At 31.3% G+C, this 14,779-nt stretch overlaps 1 protein-coding gene and 1 long non-coding RNA gene across 2 annotated transcripts in view; one reads left to right on the forward strand and one right to left on the reverse strand.

Annotated features, from left to right (window-relative positions):
- Positions 1–14,779, forward strand: part of LOC129963371 (cell adhesion molecule 2-like) — a 347,066-nt gene that overhangs the window by 258,265 nt on the left and 74,022 nt on the right. Inside the window, exon 2 of the mRNA XM_056077707.1 lies at positions 3,494–3,699. Within this exon, the coding sequence (XP_055933682.1) occupies positions 3,494–3,699 (206 nt within the window). The remainder of the gene's footprint in view (positions 1–3,493; positions 3,700–14,779) is intronic.
- LOC129963372 (uncharacterized) overlaps positions 1–14,779 on the reverse strand; it is a 122,519-nt gene that overhangs the window by 63,195 nt on the left and 44,545 nt on the right. The gene's annotated exons all lie outside the window — the stretch shown is intronic.

Here is a 14,779-nt window from a genome sequence, read left to right on the forward strand (position 1 = left end):
TCTCGAAAACTAAATAAATAACTAAATCCACGAAATCTTTTATCAAAAGGAAAAAGCTCTTCAATCAAAAAGTTGACCACGGTTCGAATTTCTATATCGATATGAGTTTTCCCACCTTGTCGGGCCCAATCAATTAACTCCCGAAAGTAATCTGATATTTACGAGTTCTTCCCCGCTTGAATAATGTAGTTGTTGCGGCAAGGTTTTCTCTATGACATTGAGGAATGAGGCAAACTTTTCTGTATGCCATTCATTTTTTTTTCTCTCTCTCTCTCTCTTTCACATCCGCTGCTTTTTGAGGTTCCAAATAAACAGAATTTTTGAGTCGAAGCGTGACAGCGCTCACTTCTTAAAAAAAAGTAAAAAGTGAAAAAAAGCAAATAATAATAATAAAAAAAGAAAAGTGTGTGTGTGTGTATGTATTTTCCCTTTTATGATGGAGGAGGGATTTTTTTCCCTAGCCGCTTTGATGTTTGGTGAAAAGCCCGCATCCGATAGGCAGGACGACAGATTCCGCCTTTATTTTTGGCTCTTTTTTTCCCTCTTTCTTTCTTCTGGAGAGTTTTATTTATTTATTGCACTTGTCGCTAGAAGTTGTTAGTCATGATGGTAACACGATGGTTAAATTTTTTTTACTACTTATTCTACATTTTTTGGAGAAAAACGCCTTTCTTTGTCGTCAATGTATGTAATAATAAAAAATGGTTTTTAATAAGAATTTTTTTTAAAAGCTTAAATCGATCTTTTGAATATATGGTTAAAAAGCATTTTAATAAAGAGATGATTCTTTATCGTTGAAAGTGATCAGCTTGAAAATGAACAAACCAGTTTTAAAATGAGAACTTATTTAGCTATTTTATATTAATATACAAAAATTTCACAAATGCATCATTTATCAATTTATTTTATAAAACGACCTATATATATTTTGTAATTTGACACATAAAAAAAGGATATTTCCCGGGAATTCTATTAAATTTTCAAACTTTTTTTTTTATCTCAGGGAAAACTTTTTTTTTCTTGCACTTGACGTTGGAAGTTATTAGCTATAACCCAAATACGATTGTTATTATCATTATTATTATTTATTAATACATTTTCGTTTCTTAGAAAAAATATATCTTTATTTCGTTGCATCTGTTTACATTTGATATGATAAGTGGTTTTTAATGAATATTTTTTAAAATAGCAGGAATCTTCTTTTCGAATTTTACTTGAACTTTAGTAAATGTATTAGTGTATTACTCGTCACATGTTATTGGTCGAGTAATAGTTACAAAAGAGACTATTAGAATGTAATTCCTGACGATTAATCGCTACAGCATGATTTGATACCTTTTCAATAAAAGTTTGAAATCTGAATTTGACTTAGAATTATGGATGTAGTCACTGCTTTTTTACATTATCACGTTTACGTGCTTGTGAAAGTATAGACCAACTGACGATTACCCCTTTAATGGTTTTGATTCCAAATTGCATAAGTATCTTCACTTTAAAAGTAAAATCTGTGTACTCAACTTTATCTATTTTGCTTTTATTTGTTTTGTAATTATTGTGTTCACTTATACTCGGATAACTGAGCAGATAAAATTTGACAGAAATCTAAAAGTTTGTTATCAGATTTCATCCGTCTAGTTCAAAGCATTTTGCATTATTGTGTTCACAGATAGAGAGATATAAATACTTTGGCTCAAGAAGGCTTGAACTCGATCAAAAACTTGACTTCGAATGTTTTGACAAATACAGTACTTTTAACATTTCATATACGAGAAAGCGAAAAACATGAACTGATCAATGAAAAACATTCTAGAGGAAAATAAGATCTGAATCTGGAAAAGTGTTGCCCGAGGACTTCATAAATTTTCTTATTTTCTTATAGTCTTATTATACTTGGACCATTGATTATGGTTTCAATAAATTTTCATGTACATAAAACGTGCCGCGGCGTGTTGAATGAACAGTGAAAAACTACTCATGTCACGACATTGAATGGCCATATGAGATAAAAATATTCTGACAAAAAATTAAGAAATAATTATATTTTGTTTCAATGTTTTGAAAGTTATTTTGAATGCCTCAAAATAAACAAAGACCAAGCAATATAGAGCTGAATAACATAAAAGGTATTCAAGTAAAATTATTTTTTCCTTATCTCTATAGCTATGTTCAGTGGCTGGCAGAGACGATTTTATTAATGTAAATAACCTAACAATATCGACATATGATGAGATTCAGGGGAATAGTCAAAGAGATGATCTACAAATTTAGAAGATGGACATAACCAATTAGGAAACAAATTCATGTGGTTGCAAGTTTTGGAATGGCATTACTTACAGAGAGGAGGCATGTCTTAAACCATGGCCAATATCCCCCACGTCTTCGATGGTGTTGTGAAATAAGATTTCGCGAGAGATTGGTATGTATTGTGATTGTATTCCATGGATAATGTCCCTTTTTATCTCATTACTTGAAATGGTCAGAACTGGCGAGATACAGGGCACATGAAAAGTCTCTACCAAGTATTCCGAAATAAGCTCATCGTTGAAGATCCCGGTATATTGGTTAAAAGCTGCTTTATTGAGCTATGAGATTCCCCATGTGATCGTCCAAACGACCTTGAATATGTAACACTACTTCAGAATGTTGTTCAATCCATCAAGTACAATACCCTTTGTAATAGAGAGATTGAAATTAGTACTAATTTATTGAATGTTGTTCACAAATTTCGGGTTAAATATTCAAAATACCGGAAAAAACATCATGTACTCCTTTTGACACTATGTGCACAATGTATCTCAGTTTTCAGTGATGCCGTTCTAGATGAACATGCTAGTAATATTATAATACAGCACTGTACAGACCGATCACAAATATCGCTCTTATTAAATACATTAAGACAATGGAACAAAAATTTAATATAACATCCTTTTTGACATTATAAACTTTTAGCGTGTCTCATCTAAACAAAAAAAAAAAAAATTCTGCATTTACATCTGAAGTGACAAGTGACTGCAGAGTATGTTCTTAAATCTTTATGTTAATTATAGAACCGCGCTTACTTTTTTTTCCTTACAATGATTCAGAAGACATAGCATGAACGCACGTTAAAAGATTACTCACACAATTCTTGTCATACAAGGTACTGCATAAACACTAGAATAGGCTTAATCTTATATCCCAATCATCACTACTTTTTTTTTTCACTATTAGCAAAAACAATTACACCAAAATGGATTGCCCTAAATACACTTGTCACACACATGTTCTTTTTCCTTGTTCTGTACTTTGTTTCCCTTCTGTCAAAAATCCCCAATTTAATTTCTATCACAATTTTATTTTAACATATTTGTCGATTTAAAATTCTTATTTCAAAATGAATTCTATATAAGCCTTTATAAAAAAATGAATTCTGTAAAACATTACTACAAATTAGCACTGTATTTTGCACTTATGATTCGCATATTCAAATTTCAAAATATCTTTCCTTCCATAGGTTGTTTATGCCTCCGTATGCTGAGCCTGGATGTCCCGACTGCCGTCATGCGAGGCGAATCCATCTGGCTCAACTGTACGCTGGATCTAGAGTCGGACGATCTTTATTCGGTTAAATGGTATAAAAACGATGTTGAGTTCTACAGGTACTTGCCCAGAGACAATCCAGCAGGGCAGAAGTACGACCTTCCGGGCGTATACCTGGATGTGAGTGTATTTCTTTTTAAAATGATTTATTTCTATACTCTTGTTGAAATATTTGTATATATAATGTAGAATTTATTGTTCCATATAGAATGAAATGAGACAAGGAAAGCCTGAAAGGAAATAATTTTTTTAAAGAATATGCTCATCTGTAACACCACAATAATTCAAAGTATTTTGTGCGATATTAAACGATATTGTGAAGACTGAAGAATATCGAATCTTGTATCGACAATATTGCATTTTATTTAACATTATCTGATAGTTACAGAAATTTTTAGAGTTAAATTTTAACATAAAAATGTTCTCTTAATATTAGCTTTATAGTTCATTTTATTTTAAACATCATTTTACAAGTTCGACTGGAACAATTTTTCTTTAAAAAGTTGAATATAGCATAACATTTTAAAACAATACTTCAAAACTGCATTCAAAAACATTTAGCAATATTGGGAAGGCATTTATTTATCACTTTATTTTAAACTTTATATTTCAAATTTTACATGTAACAATATTTATGATTGTTGGAATGAAAATATTATAAATTTTATATTTAACAGTATAATTCAACAGTTTGTTATTAGTTTTTTTCTGTATTTTATTTGTTTTGACTAGATAACCTCGTTACATTTGTGCATAGATTAGTTTTGATTTTTTAAAATCGGCTTTTAAAAAATTAGGGGTTTTTTTTTTGTAAAATATTATTGATTGTTATTTAGAAATGGCATAGATAAATTATTAGTATTAATAATATTAATTAATTAATGTTGTAATTTTACTTAATAAATTAATAATATTAATTTTTAAAGTAATTACGTATAGTTATACAAAAGCTTTGATTTTGAAAAATTCTCCTAAATGCTAAAATTATTAAGTATCTATTAAGAGTTGCAATGACATATTTCACAAAAAATCTCCATTTAAATTTTCGATTAATGCTGAGATATTTCATGTTCATGAATTTATACAAACACAACAGATGATACATTGTGTTACAAAATTTTTTTCAACAAATACCGCCACTCCATTGTAATTACTCAGCGCATTTAATCTCTAATAGTTCAGCAGCTTTCTTGCTGTCTAATCCTCCAGTTTCTTTACGTGTCGGCGACTCCGACTACTCTCACAAACAAGACTTCCGACGATCCACACAACTTCTTCGTCGCTTTAGAGTTCCCGTCTTTTATAGTTCCGGGAGGCGGGGCTAGAATATTCCGACCAATCAGAGTGTATCTCGGGTCTTAGTGGATGGATCGTGAAAGTTCTCGAACTTTCCAGTAGTATCCATTTAGTCGCCAAATTCGTCGCCAAATGGTGGCCAAGCTCAGCACGCACAGTACAGATCTTACAAATGTTTTAACGGTTTTTCCAGGATGACACAATTCGTGCCGGATAGCAAAATTACAGATTTGTAACAATTGTTACATCAGAATAATAACAAAACTGAGAAATTAAAAATATCTTTAACTTTAACTATCTTTAACTTTAAGAGCAATTACTTTAGAACCTAACTTCTAAAGTTTATTTTCATAGCAAAACTTAATTACGAGCGAAAGTTGCTCCCTGTTTGACTTTAAATTGCATTCTTAATTCTAAATTTTTAAAAACCTAATTAAAAGAATTATTCAAAATTAGAGGTGTAGGTGCATTAAACTTCATAGGGAATCTAGTCACTTAACAAACGCTTCTTTGCTATAATTTATCATCCCAATTACGTTTTCTTTAATCCAACGTATAAGACGCCAATTAGTTGACGAAAAAATCTCGCGTTTAAATTTCATGACAAATTGTAATTGGGATAACAAAATAAATGTTACAATCACAGGTACGCCATTTGAAGATTAAACGATATATGACAAAATAAAATAGAAATTGAATTTTTCCATTTATACTAATCAGCAATTCGATTTAATTATAAAAATATTGAGAAATATATTGTACCATATGAATTCTTTGTGTTATAATACTAACCAATGGCAGAAATACCTAATCATAAAATACCTACACAATTTCAATATTATAAAACAATATTGTTTATTCAAATTTTAGAGTATTATATAATACTCTAAAATACTATTTAATAAAATACTCTATACTATTTATAGATATAGGTATATATACTTTTCTATGACGTCCACTGAATAGTCCAGAAAAAAATTCTTCAAATATGTGTAATGATTATTTATTCATTTTTCAACCGCAAATAATACATAAATATCTTAATACATGAGTTTGCTTCAAGGGCTCGAGCATCTTGAAGAAATATTCTGTAGTTTTAGAACTGATTTATTTAGCAATGGCTAATAAAAATAATTGTCTTTTTCCAAATTTATTTCCGAATTTCATTTCATATACATTGTACTAAGATAATTTCTCTAACAAAAAGAAAATAATTTTCATTTTACAAATGATGCCCATTTCGTGCTCTAAATTTCTTATCTAGGAAAAATGGAGTGGACTTTATTAGGTCACGTTTTCTCATTATCGTGGCTTAGATCCAAAGGATCCATCGTTGTCGCGTAAAAGACTGCTTGTTTATCTCACTTTTAACCTTGACACCACGCCAAAACATAGAATTCGGCCAAATGATTGCAGAGTTAAGATTTAGCCAGAAAAGCTTTTCTTGGCATTTATTCTATTGTAGCAGATAATGTTTAATACTCCTTTTTCTTTCTTCTTCAGTGTAAGTCAAGCATAGAAATATTAGACCATTTTCAGAGACTGTAAAACATAAAGGTAATCCTCTTTAAAGTGATTTAATTCGCTGGTGGAATGTTTACAGTTTTGAATGTCAGAACCCCTTAGACTTATCCTAGAGCAATTTTTAAAGGAAGTGTACAGTGATGGAATGAAAAAATTCATAGAAATAGCATAACATAATTTAATTGCTGAAGTTACAAAAATTAAAATGAAATATTCAAAAATGTTCCCACATATGGAGTCAAAACTAAGACAAGGTAAGGCATAAAGTATGCAGTATTTCATTACCCCAAAAATGAATGTAATTTTTGTCAATGCCTTTTGGATTGTTTGATAAATAAACAGCAAGCAGCAAAGGAAATAATCTTTCTGTTTTACAATAGTTTAACAGGAATGTTTACCATGAAAGCTGCTCTATCTACATGATATTAAAAAAAATTTAATACTGAGCAATAAAAACTCTTCCGTTAAGCACTTTGTAAGCGATCTCGAGAACGAGAGGCTGGCGCAAATGGGCTGATTCTTGTAGCTCGTATTTCTTGTCAAAGACATAGTTAGAACCTTAGAACCACAGCATCCACAAGCTGCCTCAGAGATCCAAGTTTCCTATCCGTGTATAAAAGACCCATTTGGAGTGGGGGGAGCGTAAAAATGACCGGACAACATAACGAGGAGCAAAATGAAATTGTGTCATCGCCCTTCCAACCCCTTTGGCCATTTTGTGGCGCCATTTTGCCCCGACTCGTTTCTTCCGGGACTCCATTCATATTTAAATGGATGCTAATTTTTCCCATTAGCTGCCACTGAAAGGACGCTCCCGATAATGGCTCGAGGTGCATTTAAATGGCGCATCATGTAAAAGCAGCGCGACCTTTTCTTGCCTCTTTACGTATTTTTCCTTTTTTTCCGGTAACTTTTGCTCATCGAACGGGAGAAACACACAATCAACTGCTGCGAAGGGTTAAAAAGAATCAGTTGTTCGAAGAAGGTGTGGAGCTGTCTGGTGGTCGCGGTCTCGGTAAATTATACAGTAAGGTCGTTGTTCCTTGCTTCTTAATTCAACTGGAAGTTTGTTGATTTCTAGCCAACTACATAAGGGTTAAAATCTGTGTGTTTTTTTTTTTTTTTTTTTTTCCTTAGACCATTAGACAACAAGCCGGAAATGTAGAAAAGTTTTAAAGGGTTATTTTCTTGTTCATTTCATTTCCAAGACGACAACAGCTTATATTGGGGTTTTTGTAGCTGCGTTTGGGGCCGCTAAATAGATTGAAACTGCATTCCTTTTTGGGGCTATTCATTTTCCAAAGGCATAGTTTATTTATTCGGTATGAAGTAAAATTGGCAAAAGAAAGTTTATCTGAGGGCAAGATTCCATCTGGGGTTTCATTTTCATTTTGTTTCCAAGTTTTTGTTAAAAACTAAATCCTCATCATTTCGCTTGAAATATAGTCTCAAATTTATTTTCAAATCGTTAATATATCTTCTAACTGCTGTAAATCTGTGGCTCCTGTTCCATATGAATTCATTATACTATTCGGAAAATAGAAGCATATTTAAAGTTGACAAATGTGGTTCCTTTGATCTGACTACAAATGCTACACTATGCTACATATTCCGCCCCAGTCTACTCAATCAAGTGAAGGGTAACTAACTCAAAATCTTTGAAGCACATTGCAGAGCTAGTTAATGGCGAATCTATATCATTAGTTAAAGAAAGAAACATCAAAATAACTTTGCAGTTGTAACTACAAAATGAGCCACTAGTTGAAACAATAAATGTTTTCATTTTTATAAATGAAGAAATTTTTGTGAGTCAATCGACAGTTTCTCCATTACTGCCTGTGAGATCTCGGTACGAACGTACTTAATACCTTTATCGAACCTTTCTTTATTCCCTAATTTTTTTTTACATGTATTTTCAAATTATCATCTATAACCTTAAAATTTGAATTTCACATTTAAACCTAATTTCACACTTTCCTCAAGACTATGGAATACAGTTCCAGAAATATTAAAAAAAGAGCAAAACCGATTCTTGGTTACTTACATTCATTTTCTTCCGCCTTTGCTTGGATAACTTTTTTAAATGAATGTGAAAAATAATTTATTGCCACGAATGATTAAAAGAAATCTATTGCTCAAAGAAAGCGCAGTTAATATAATGATCGTTATAGAAATAAATTAAACTACAATGATCTTTTCCTATTTTGTAATTCGATATTTGACTATTTCGATCCAATTACTTAATGCTCTTAATTTGCTTTTTCTGATGAACACAGCAGGTTCAGGCCAGAAATAGATAAAATTCTTAAACAGCTATTTTGTATATTGTATCTGTTTTGATTACTTCTCAAAGTTAAAAATTAATTTATAAAAAAAAACTCATTGGAGGTCATTTGATATTCAAATAAGCTGTTTCTATGTGTCCTGATTGAACAATTTAATTGCTATCGCCGAGGATCAAAAATTAAAGTAAAGAGTGCTTTACTGAAATATCCTTTAATCTTAAATGCATTTAAAATTATTAAGAATCAAAACTTCAAATATAGGATTGTACTTGCCTTCCCATTAAACTAGACATTCATAAAATTTTAACAAAATTTATAATTGCTGCGGAGCGTTTAAAAAATTTTGTTTTCAAACTCTTTCCAACCATAATTATATTTTGAGATCCAATCTATGTATCACATTTCTTAATGATAAATAATATTTAAAAAGAAAGTTTTATGCGTCAATATGTATTAAAAGTAATAGATACAAAAAGAATTCAAATTAAAATACGTTTCAGAATTCTTACAAATAGTTATAATAGGAAACTTTGTATGAATATTAATGTTTAGGAAACTAACGCTTCTAGGATTAGGATTTCTTCCTTTGTTAAATAACTTATCGTACTGGATTTTTTTTGTGTGTAATATTAGAAATCCGCAATAATTATATGTTTAAGAAAAAGTATATGAATAATGATGCAATTAAAAGTGATATAGTCTGAAATCGTTTCATTTTCTAAATCGACTGAGACATGGTATTTTCTGTAATAAAATTTCTGGATAAAATATCTCTTCTGTTTTTAATTTTTTTAAAGCAATGTAATTTGAATTCAGCGACCAATTTTCTTTCTATGCGGAATTTTGAAGACAAAAATTACTAGTCTAAAAAAGTAATATTATTTTATGCAACTACACCCATCAAAAACTCTCATTCCATTGAATAAGCTTAGATATGAGAAATGCGAAATTTGAGTGGCTAATTTTGTTTAAAGATATTTTGAATACACAAAGTACAAAATTTTGCGTAATATATAGTACAGGAGGAATTCTTCGTATTTCTAGAGGGCCGCGAAGACTAGTAGTAGGATCTCGACTTCGGGGTCGATGGGCTCTAGGTTTAGGACCCGTTCCCATCAAAGAGTCGTCGTGTAAGTGCATCTGGTGCACGTTAAATCCCTCGCAGCCGATTGTCTTCCCGTTGGTATGGTGTGGAAATTCTGAGATGGATACCAGCTCAGATTTCGTCGTCGTCATCTGACCGCGGTTCAAAATTACGAAGTTCTTCCCAAAATAGCACTAGTGTTATTTTAAAAACAGAACTTTAATATAACTAAACCAAATCAAATCGCATTTCTATTTTTTGATATAAATATTAGTCTCATCAGAATAGTCAAATGCATGATAACTAAACTATTAGAGATTAAAATTATTTCATTTGCTCTAGCTTTTTAGAACTGAATTTGGTTTAGAATCTCATCAGTACTCCACTTCTCAGAAAATGCCATGAATTTTAGGTATTTTATTGAATGAGTTACTTACAAAGAAACTTTAATTTATCCTTCTTATACCATTGTCGCTCATTGGGGGGAAATTCGTCGATGCAGGTGGTTGTGCACTAGGAAGGATATCAGTATCGGAAGAGCCACGTGTGGATGAAGTTTAATTATCGTCTGGAGGAGTTCATTTTTCATGCCCCTGCCTTCTTCCACAACCCCTCTTTTTTTATTTACTTAGCTTTCGCAATGAAGTCACCAGAGCAGTAATCTGCTTCCAATGATTATTGATAACGCGGGAAAAGATGGCTTGTGGTAAACTGATTCGGTGAGGAAAAGAATCAAATATCCACAAATTAGAAACCATTTAGAAATCGATCCTTCATCGTTTGTATGCGGAAAAGGCAATACAAAGCCCAAGATAAACGATGATTTGATTGATTAATGGACTTACTGTGCAAAAGAATGAAATGCAACCTCGCAAGATTGTTTGGGAATATACACTAATTATGTTTATAGGTTCAGTAAGCAATGCAGACCAACAAGTTCATTTAACTTTGGTTGAAAAATTATATGGTGAATGTAAAATGATTAACAGATTTCTAAAGTAATGAGAAATTCGGAAGTAAAAGTTTTAGCATTATATTAGAGACAAATTATAATTTCGGAATTTGTTAAATACATTTCTGATTATGCTTATAAAGCTAATAAGCACACTCTTTTTGACTATTGAAGTTTCCTAGTTCCAGCAACAGAGCTTTGCTTTTTTTTCCAAGGACATTGTAAACATTAGAAAATGAGAATCGACAAGGAACTATTTAATGTTTTTGTTTTTTTATGAGCAATACTAAAAAAAGGCATAGATTTACCTAAAATTTTTAAACACCTATACAAAGCAAATGGTCGATCTGTTTCTATTTACATTTATAAAAGCAGTAAATTGATGAAACTTTTGGTAAATAAGTGACTTATAATTTCAATTAAACAACAGTAATTTTATTTTCCAAAGGCACCAGAAACATGAAAATCAGCAATCAGCATGGTACTGTTTGCACTTTTTGGATATGGTAACCGAGAAGCGACTCATTTGGGAAGGAAGGAGGTTTAAAACACCCAAGCTACTCAAAAAGATAATATGACTTAACTGGTCTGAAGTAATTCTATCACATCAGCTTATTTTAATGTTTTATGTTCAAAAAGAACTAACGTCCTGAGAGTATGTTGCATCGAGAAAAATAGTAAAAACAATCTATAACACAAAACTCAAAAGGAGTTACCATTTGTCTATATGTCACAAGAAACTCTTCCACAAAGGTTAACAGTAACGACATGAAATTCCCGCATGTCATATAAGGGGGCTGTCATAATAATTATTACTAAAGAGGACATTTAGCTAAACAAGGGGAAATTTATGATATTTACTGTCTAAATGAGTTTATAACAGGAAAATGAATGTTTTCTGGCTATATTTTCAGGAGGGCAGTATGCAACTGTGGCGAAATGTAAAACCGATCATTAGCGGTCATTTCCTGTCAAACAAATTCAATCACTCCATGTCAATACCCACGGCTAAATGGGAAAATATGTCTGAATTGGCGTGGTTCGGAGAGAAAGGTTGAATATCTAACCCCTTGCTGGTTCTAATTACTCCATTTTCATCAGATGTTTGGGATGGGACACTGAGTATGGATGAAAGAAAGAGAATTTTGAGAAGCTTGGAAACGTGGAACTTGCCGTGTACTCCAGCAATATATTCATTGCAGTGATTGGAGGGACGTTGGTATGGGATGTTTATGACTGGCCAATCAAAATGAATTGATAGAGCACCAAAACTTCATTACCAAGTAGCAGATTAATCGTGAATAGCCATATTAACGTATAAAATCTTAGAAATTCAGGTGTTTCTAATTACATTTCAGGCAAAGCAAAGATCCATCGGCATTGTTCATTATCTTCAAAAAAAAAAAAAAAAAAAGATTAAAAAATTTGTATATGGTCATGCTTTGAAAGAAATGCTAAAATGATAAGAACATGAATTACTATAAATAAAGAATGGTATTTCATTTGTTTTGGCAGATTATACAGCTTAATTCCTTAGAATTTATTTTTGAAATTTGTTCAGTTATCTTTTAATTTTTTGTCATTAAATCAGTTAAAGATTCCAAAGAAACTTTCATTGGTGGAATAGCTTCAGAAACGTTTAAAATTTTCCAATTCTAATCGAAAATTATCATTTTAGTATAGAATTAACCAGTCTGAAATAATTCTGTCAAAGCAATTCATTTTTACACATGAACCTTTCGAATTCTTCCACGTCGTTTCTTTTCTGTTAATTTAAAGCAACGAAGTTGGTTTCACTCGAGCACCCTTTACTGATGTGCGTCCCCTTTAACCAAAGCGCCTTTGAATATACATTGAATGGGAAATAATTGGAACTTTGCCTCACGCTTCTCTGCTGTGTCCTGCATTTTGCTCAGACCCCCTAAGAACAAACGCACCGGAACGTTCGGACGTCTGAACGTGTCCAGAATTTCCACCTGTTCCTCGGGAGAAAATTAAATCTATTCGTGCTTCAAAATGAAGGAACTCCTTCAAAATCTCATTTCCATCTTCATGAATTGCAAATAGCACACCCCCTCGCCACTCACAACTACCAATTGCTGTCGAATGACACCTCTGCCCTTGTAAAGGGATCCAATAAATAACATCTTATGCTGCCATAGCACGTGCTTAAAAAAGTTACAAAAGGATATGATATGTTAGTTGCAGGGTTAAGTAATTATCAAGGTGTGATTAATGCAACTAAAATTTGTCATTGTTTCCACTTATTTGTTATTCACATAAATTCGAAACATACTTTCTGGTCATATATAAAGACTTGTACAATATTATTAGCTTTTTTAATATATTCAGGAACGCCCTTAATTAAGAAACACATATTGTCTTTTTTAACTGACAATTGTGACTTAATTTCACTGGTAAATACTAAAATAAATTCAAAAACAGAACAGAAGATATTTGAAACTTAAAATATACTGAACTGAGCTATGCAGACATTTAATAATGAGATGATCTATCTATATTGTAACGAAACGTGTTCTAGCTCAGTGCGGACTGAATGCGTCTGTGGTAGAATGCTATGAACTGAAAGAGAAAGTTGTAAGTTCATATCTGACTATAGCCAAGTTGCCTAAAAATTGTTTCGTTATTGATTTGATTTCTTATAATTTCTGTATCTTTCTAAATCTGGAAGATTCAAGTCATTTCTTCTTGTGGATAAAAACAGATGTAAGGTTTAGTTCCTTGAATAATGTCTCGAGTTGAGCTAACCTCATCTACACGGCAATATAACAAGTTACTAAATTTAATGTTAAGTCAAACAGTGTGCAGTCAGAAATCAATGAAAAATTGATAAATAATTTAAATATGGGAGTATGTATATTTGATCTGCATTTATACATTTGTTTCAGCACATTATAGCTTTATAGAAAAATCTCATAGAAATTTAGCAATGTTTATTTAGAAATAAACATTGCTAAACATTGTTAGAAATTTAGCAAAATATAGAATTCCATTGAACAAAATATCTAATCCTGGCCTTTAAAACTAATAACCGTTCAAATATTTTGATTACTTTAAGTACACTGAATACTATTTAAGATAATTAAACTCGGGATAAACAATGAATTTTCTTCCATTTGAGATATGAAATTAGTTTTTCCGTATTCATTAAATTTTCTCTATTACGACATAAATTCTCTTTCTATGTATTTGCTGGCTTAAATCTTGGCTTTTAGAAGCTTCGAGTACTACCTCGCGGGTGAACTAGAAATTTTGAATGTATGCTTACCTTACAGCTAAGTAACTTTGAAAATAATACTGGATTCTAAGCTGACTGAATGCGGACTGAATAAATAAATTCTTTACTTCAAAAGAACAGTATTTAGCCTTTAAAGAATTAAACTATATTGCTTTAAAATTTGTGTTCTTTTCTGTACAGAGAGTTTTCAAAATATCATATTTAAAAAAACATTAAAAAATTGAATGAATATGTCTTTTAGCTCATCGCCATTTTTTATTTTCTCATATACGTAATAAAGAGAAAGTATTAATCGTCGGAAATTCGAACTCGAGATTTTGACGAATCTCCACGTTTTAAAACTTCCTGAGTTCTATAAACACATTTTTGGAAAATGTTCATTTGCCTATCTGTCTGTGACAAAAATAACTTAAAAACGCTTTGAATTAGAAGGTTGAAATTTGGCATAAGTTCTTTACATAAAGTTTTTAGAATTATATCAAATTTTGAGTAAAAACCGTTCAGAGGCAATTCGTCTGTCCTGCCGTTCAAATATATATTAACATGCTAATAACAAAACAAAGAGAGCTAGATCGATAAAATTCGGCATGCAGATATTAACATCTATAATTTAGACACGTGTCAAGTTTGGAAACAAATTGTTCTAAGTATTTATTGTCTATTAGTCTGTACTTTCAGCAACATTTAAATGCAATAATTCAAAAATGCAATGACTTAAAAATATCAAATTTATATGCGATTTTGTGATTGCAAGTGTAGTTTTGTATCAATTTTCTGTTTCAATCGGTTGAGATAAACGT

The sequence above is a fragment of the Argiope bruennichi genome, chromosome 3 (assembly GCF_947563725.1).
Source record: "Argiope bruennichi chromosome 3, qqArgBrue1.1, whole genome shotgun sequence".
NCBI lineage: Eukaryota > Metazoa > Arthropoda > Arachnida > Araneae > Araneidae > Argiope > Argiope bruennichi.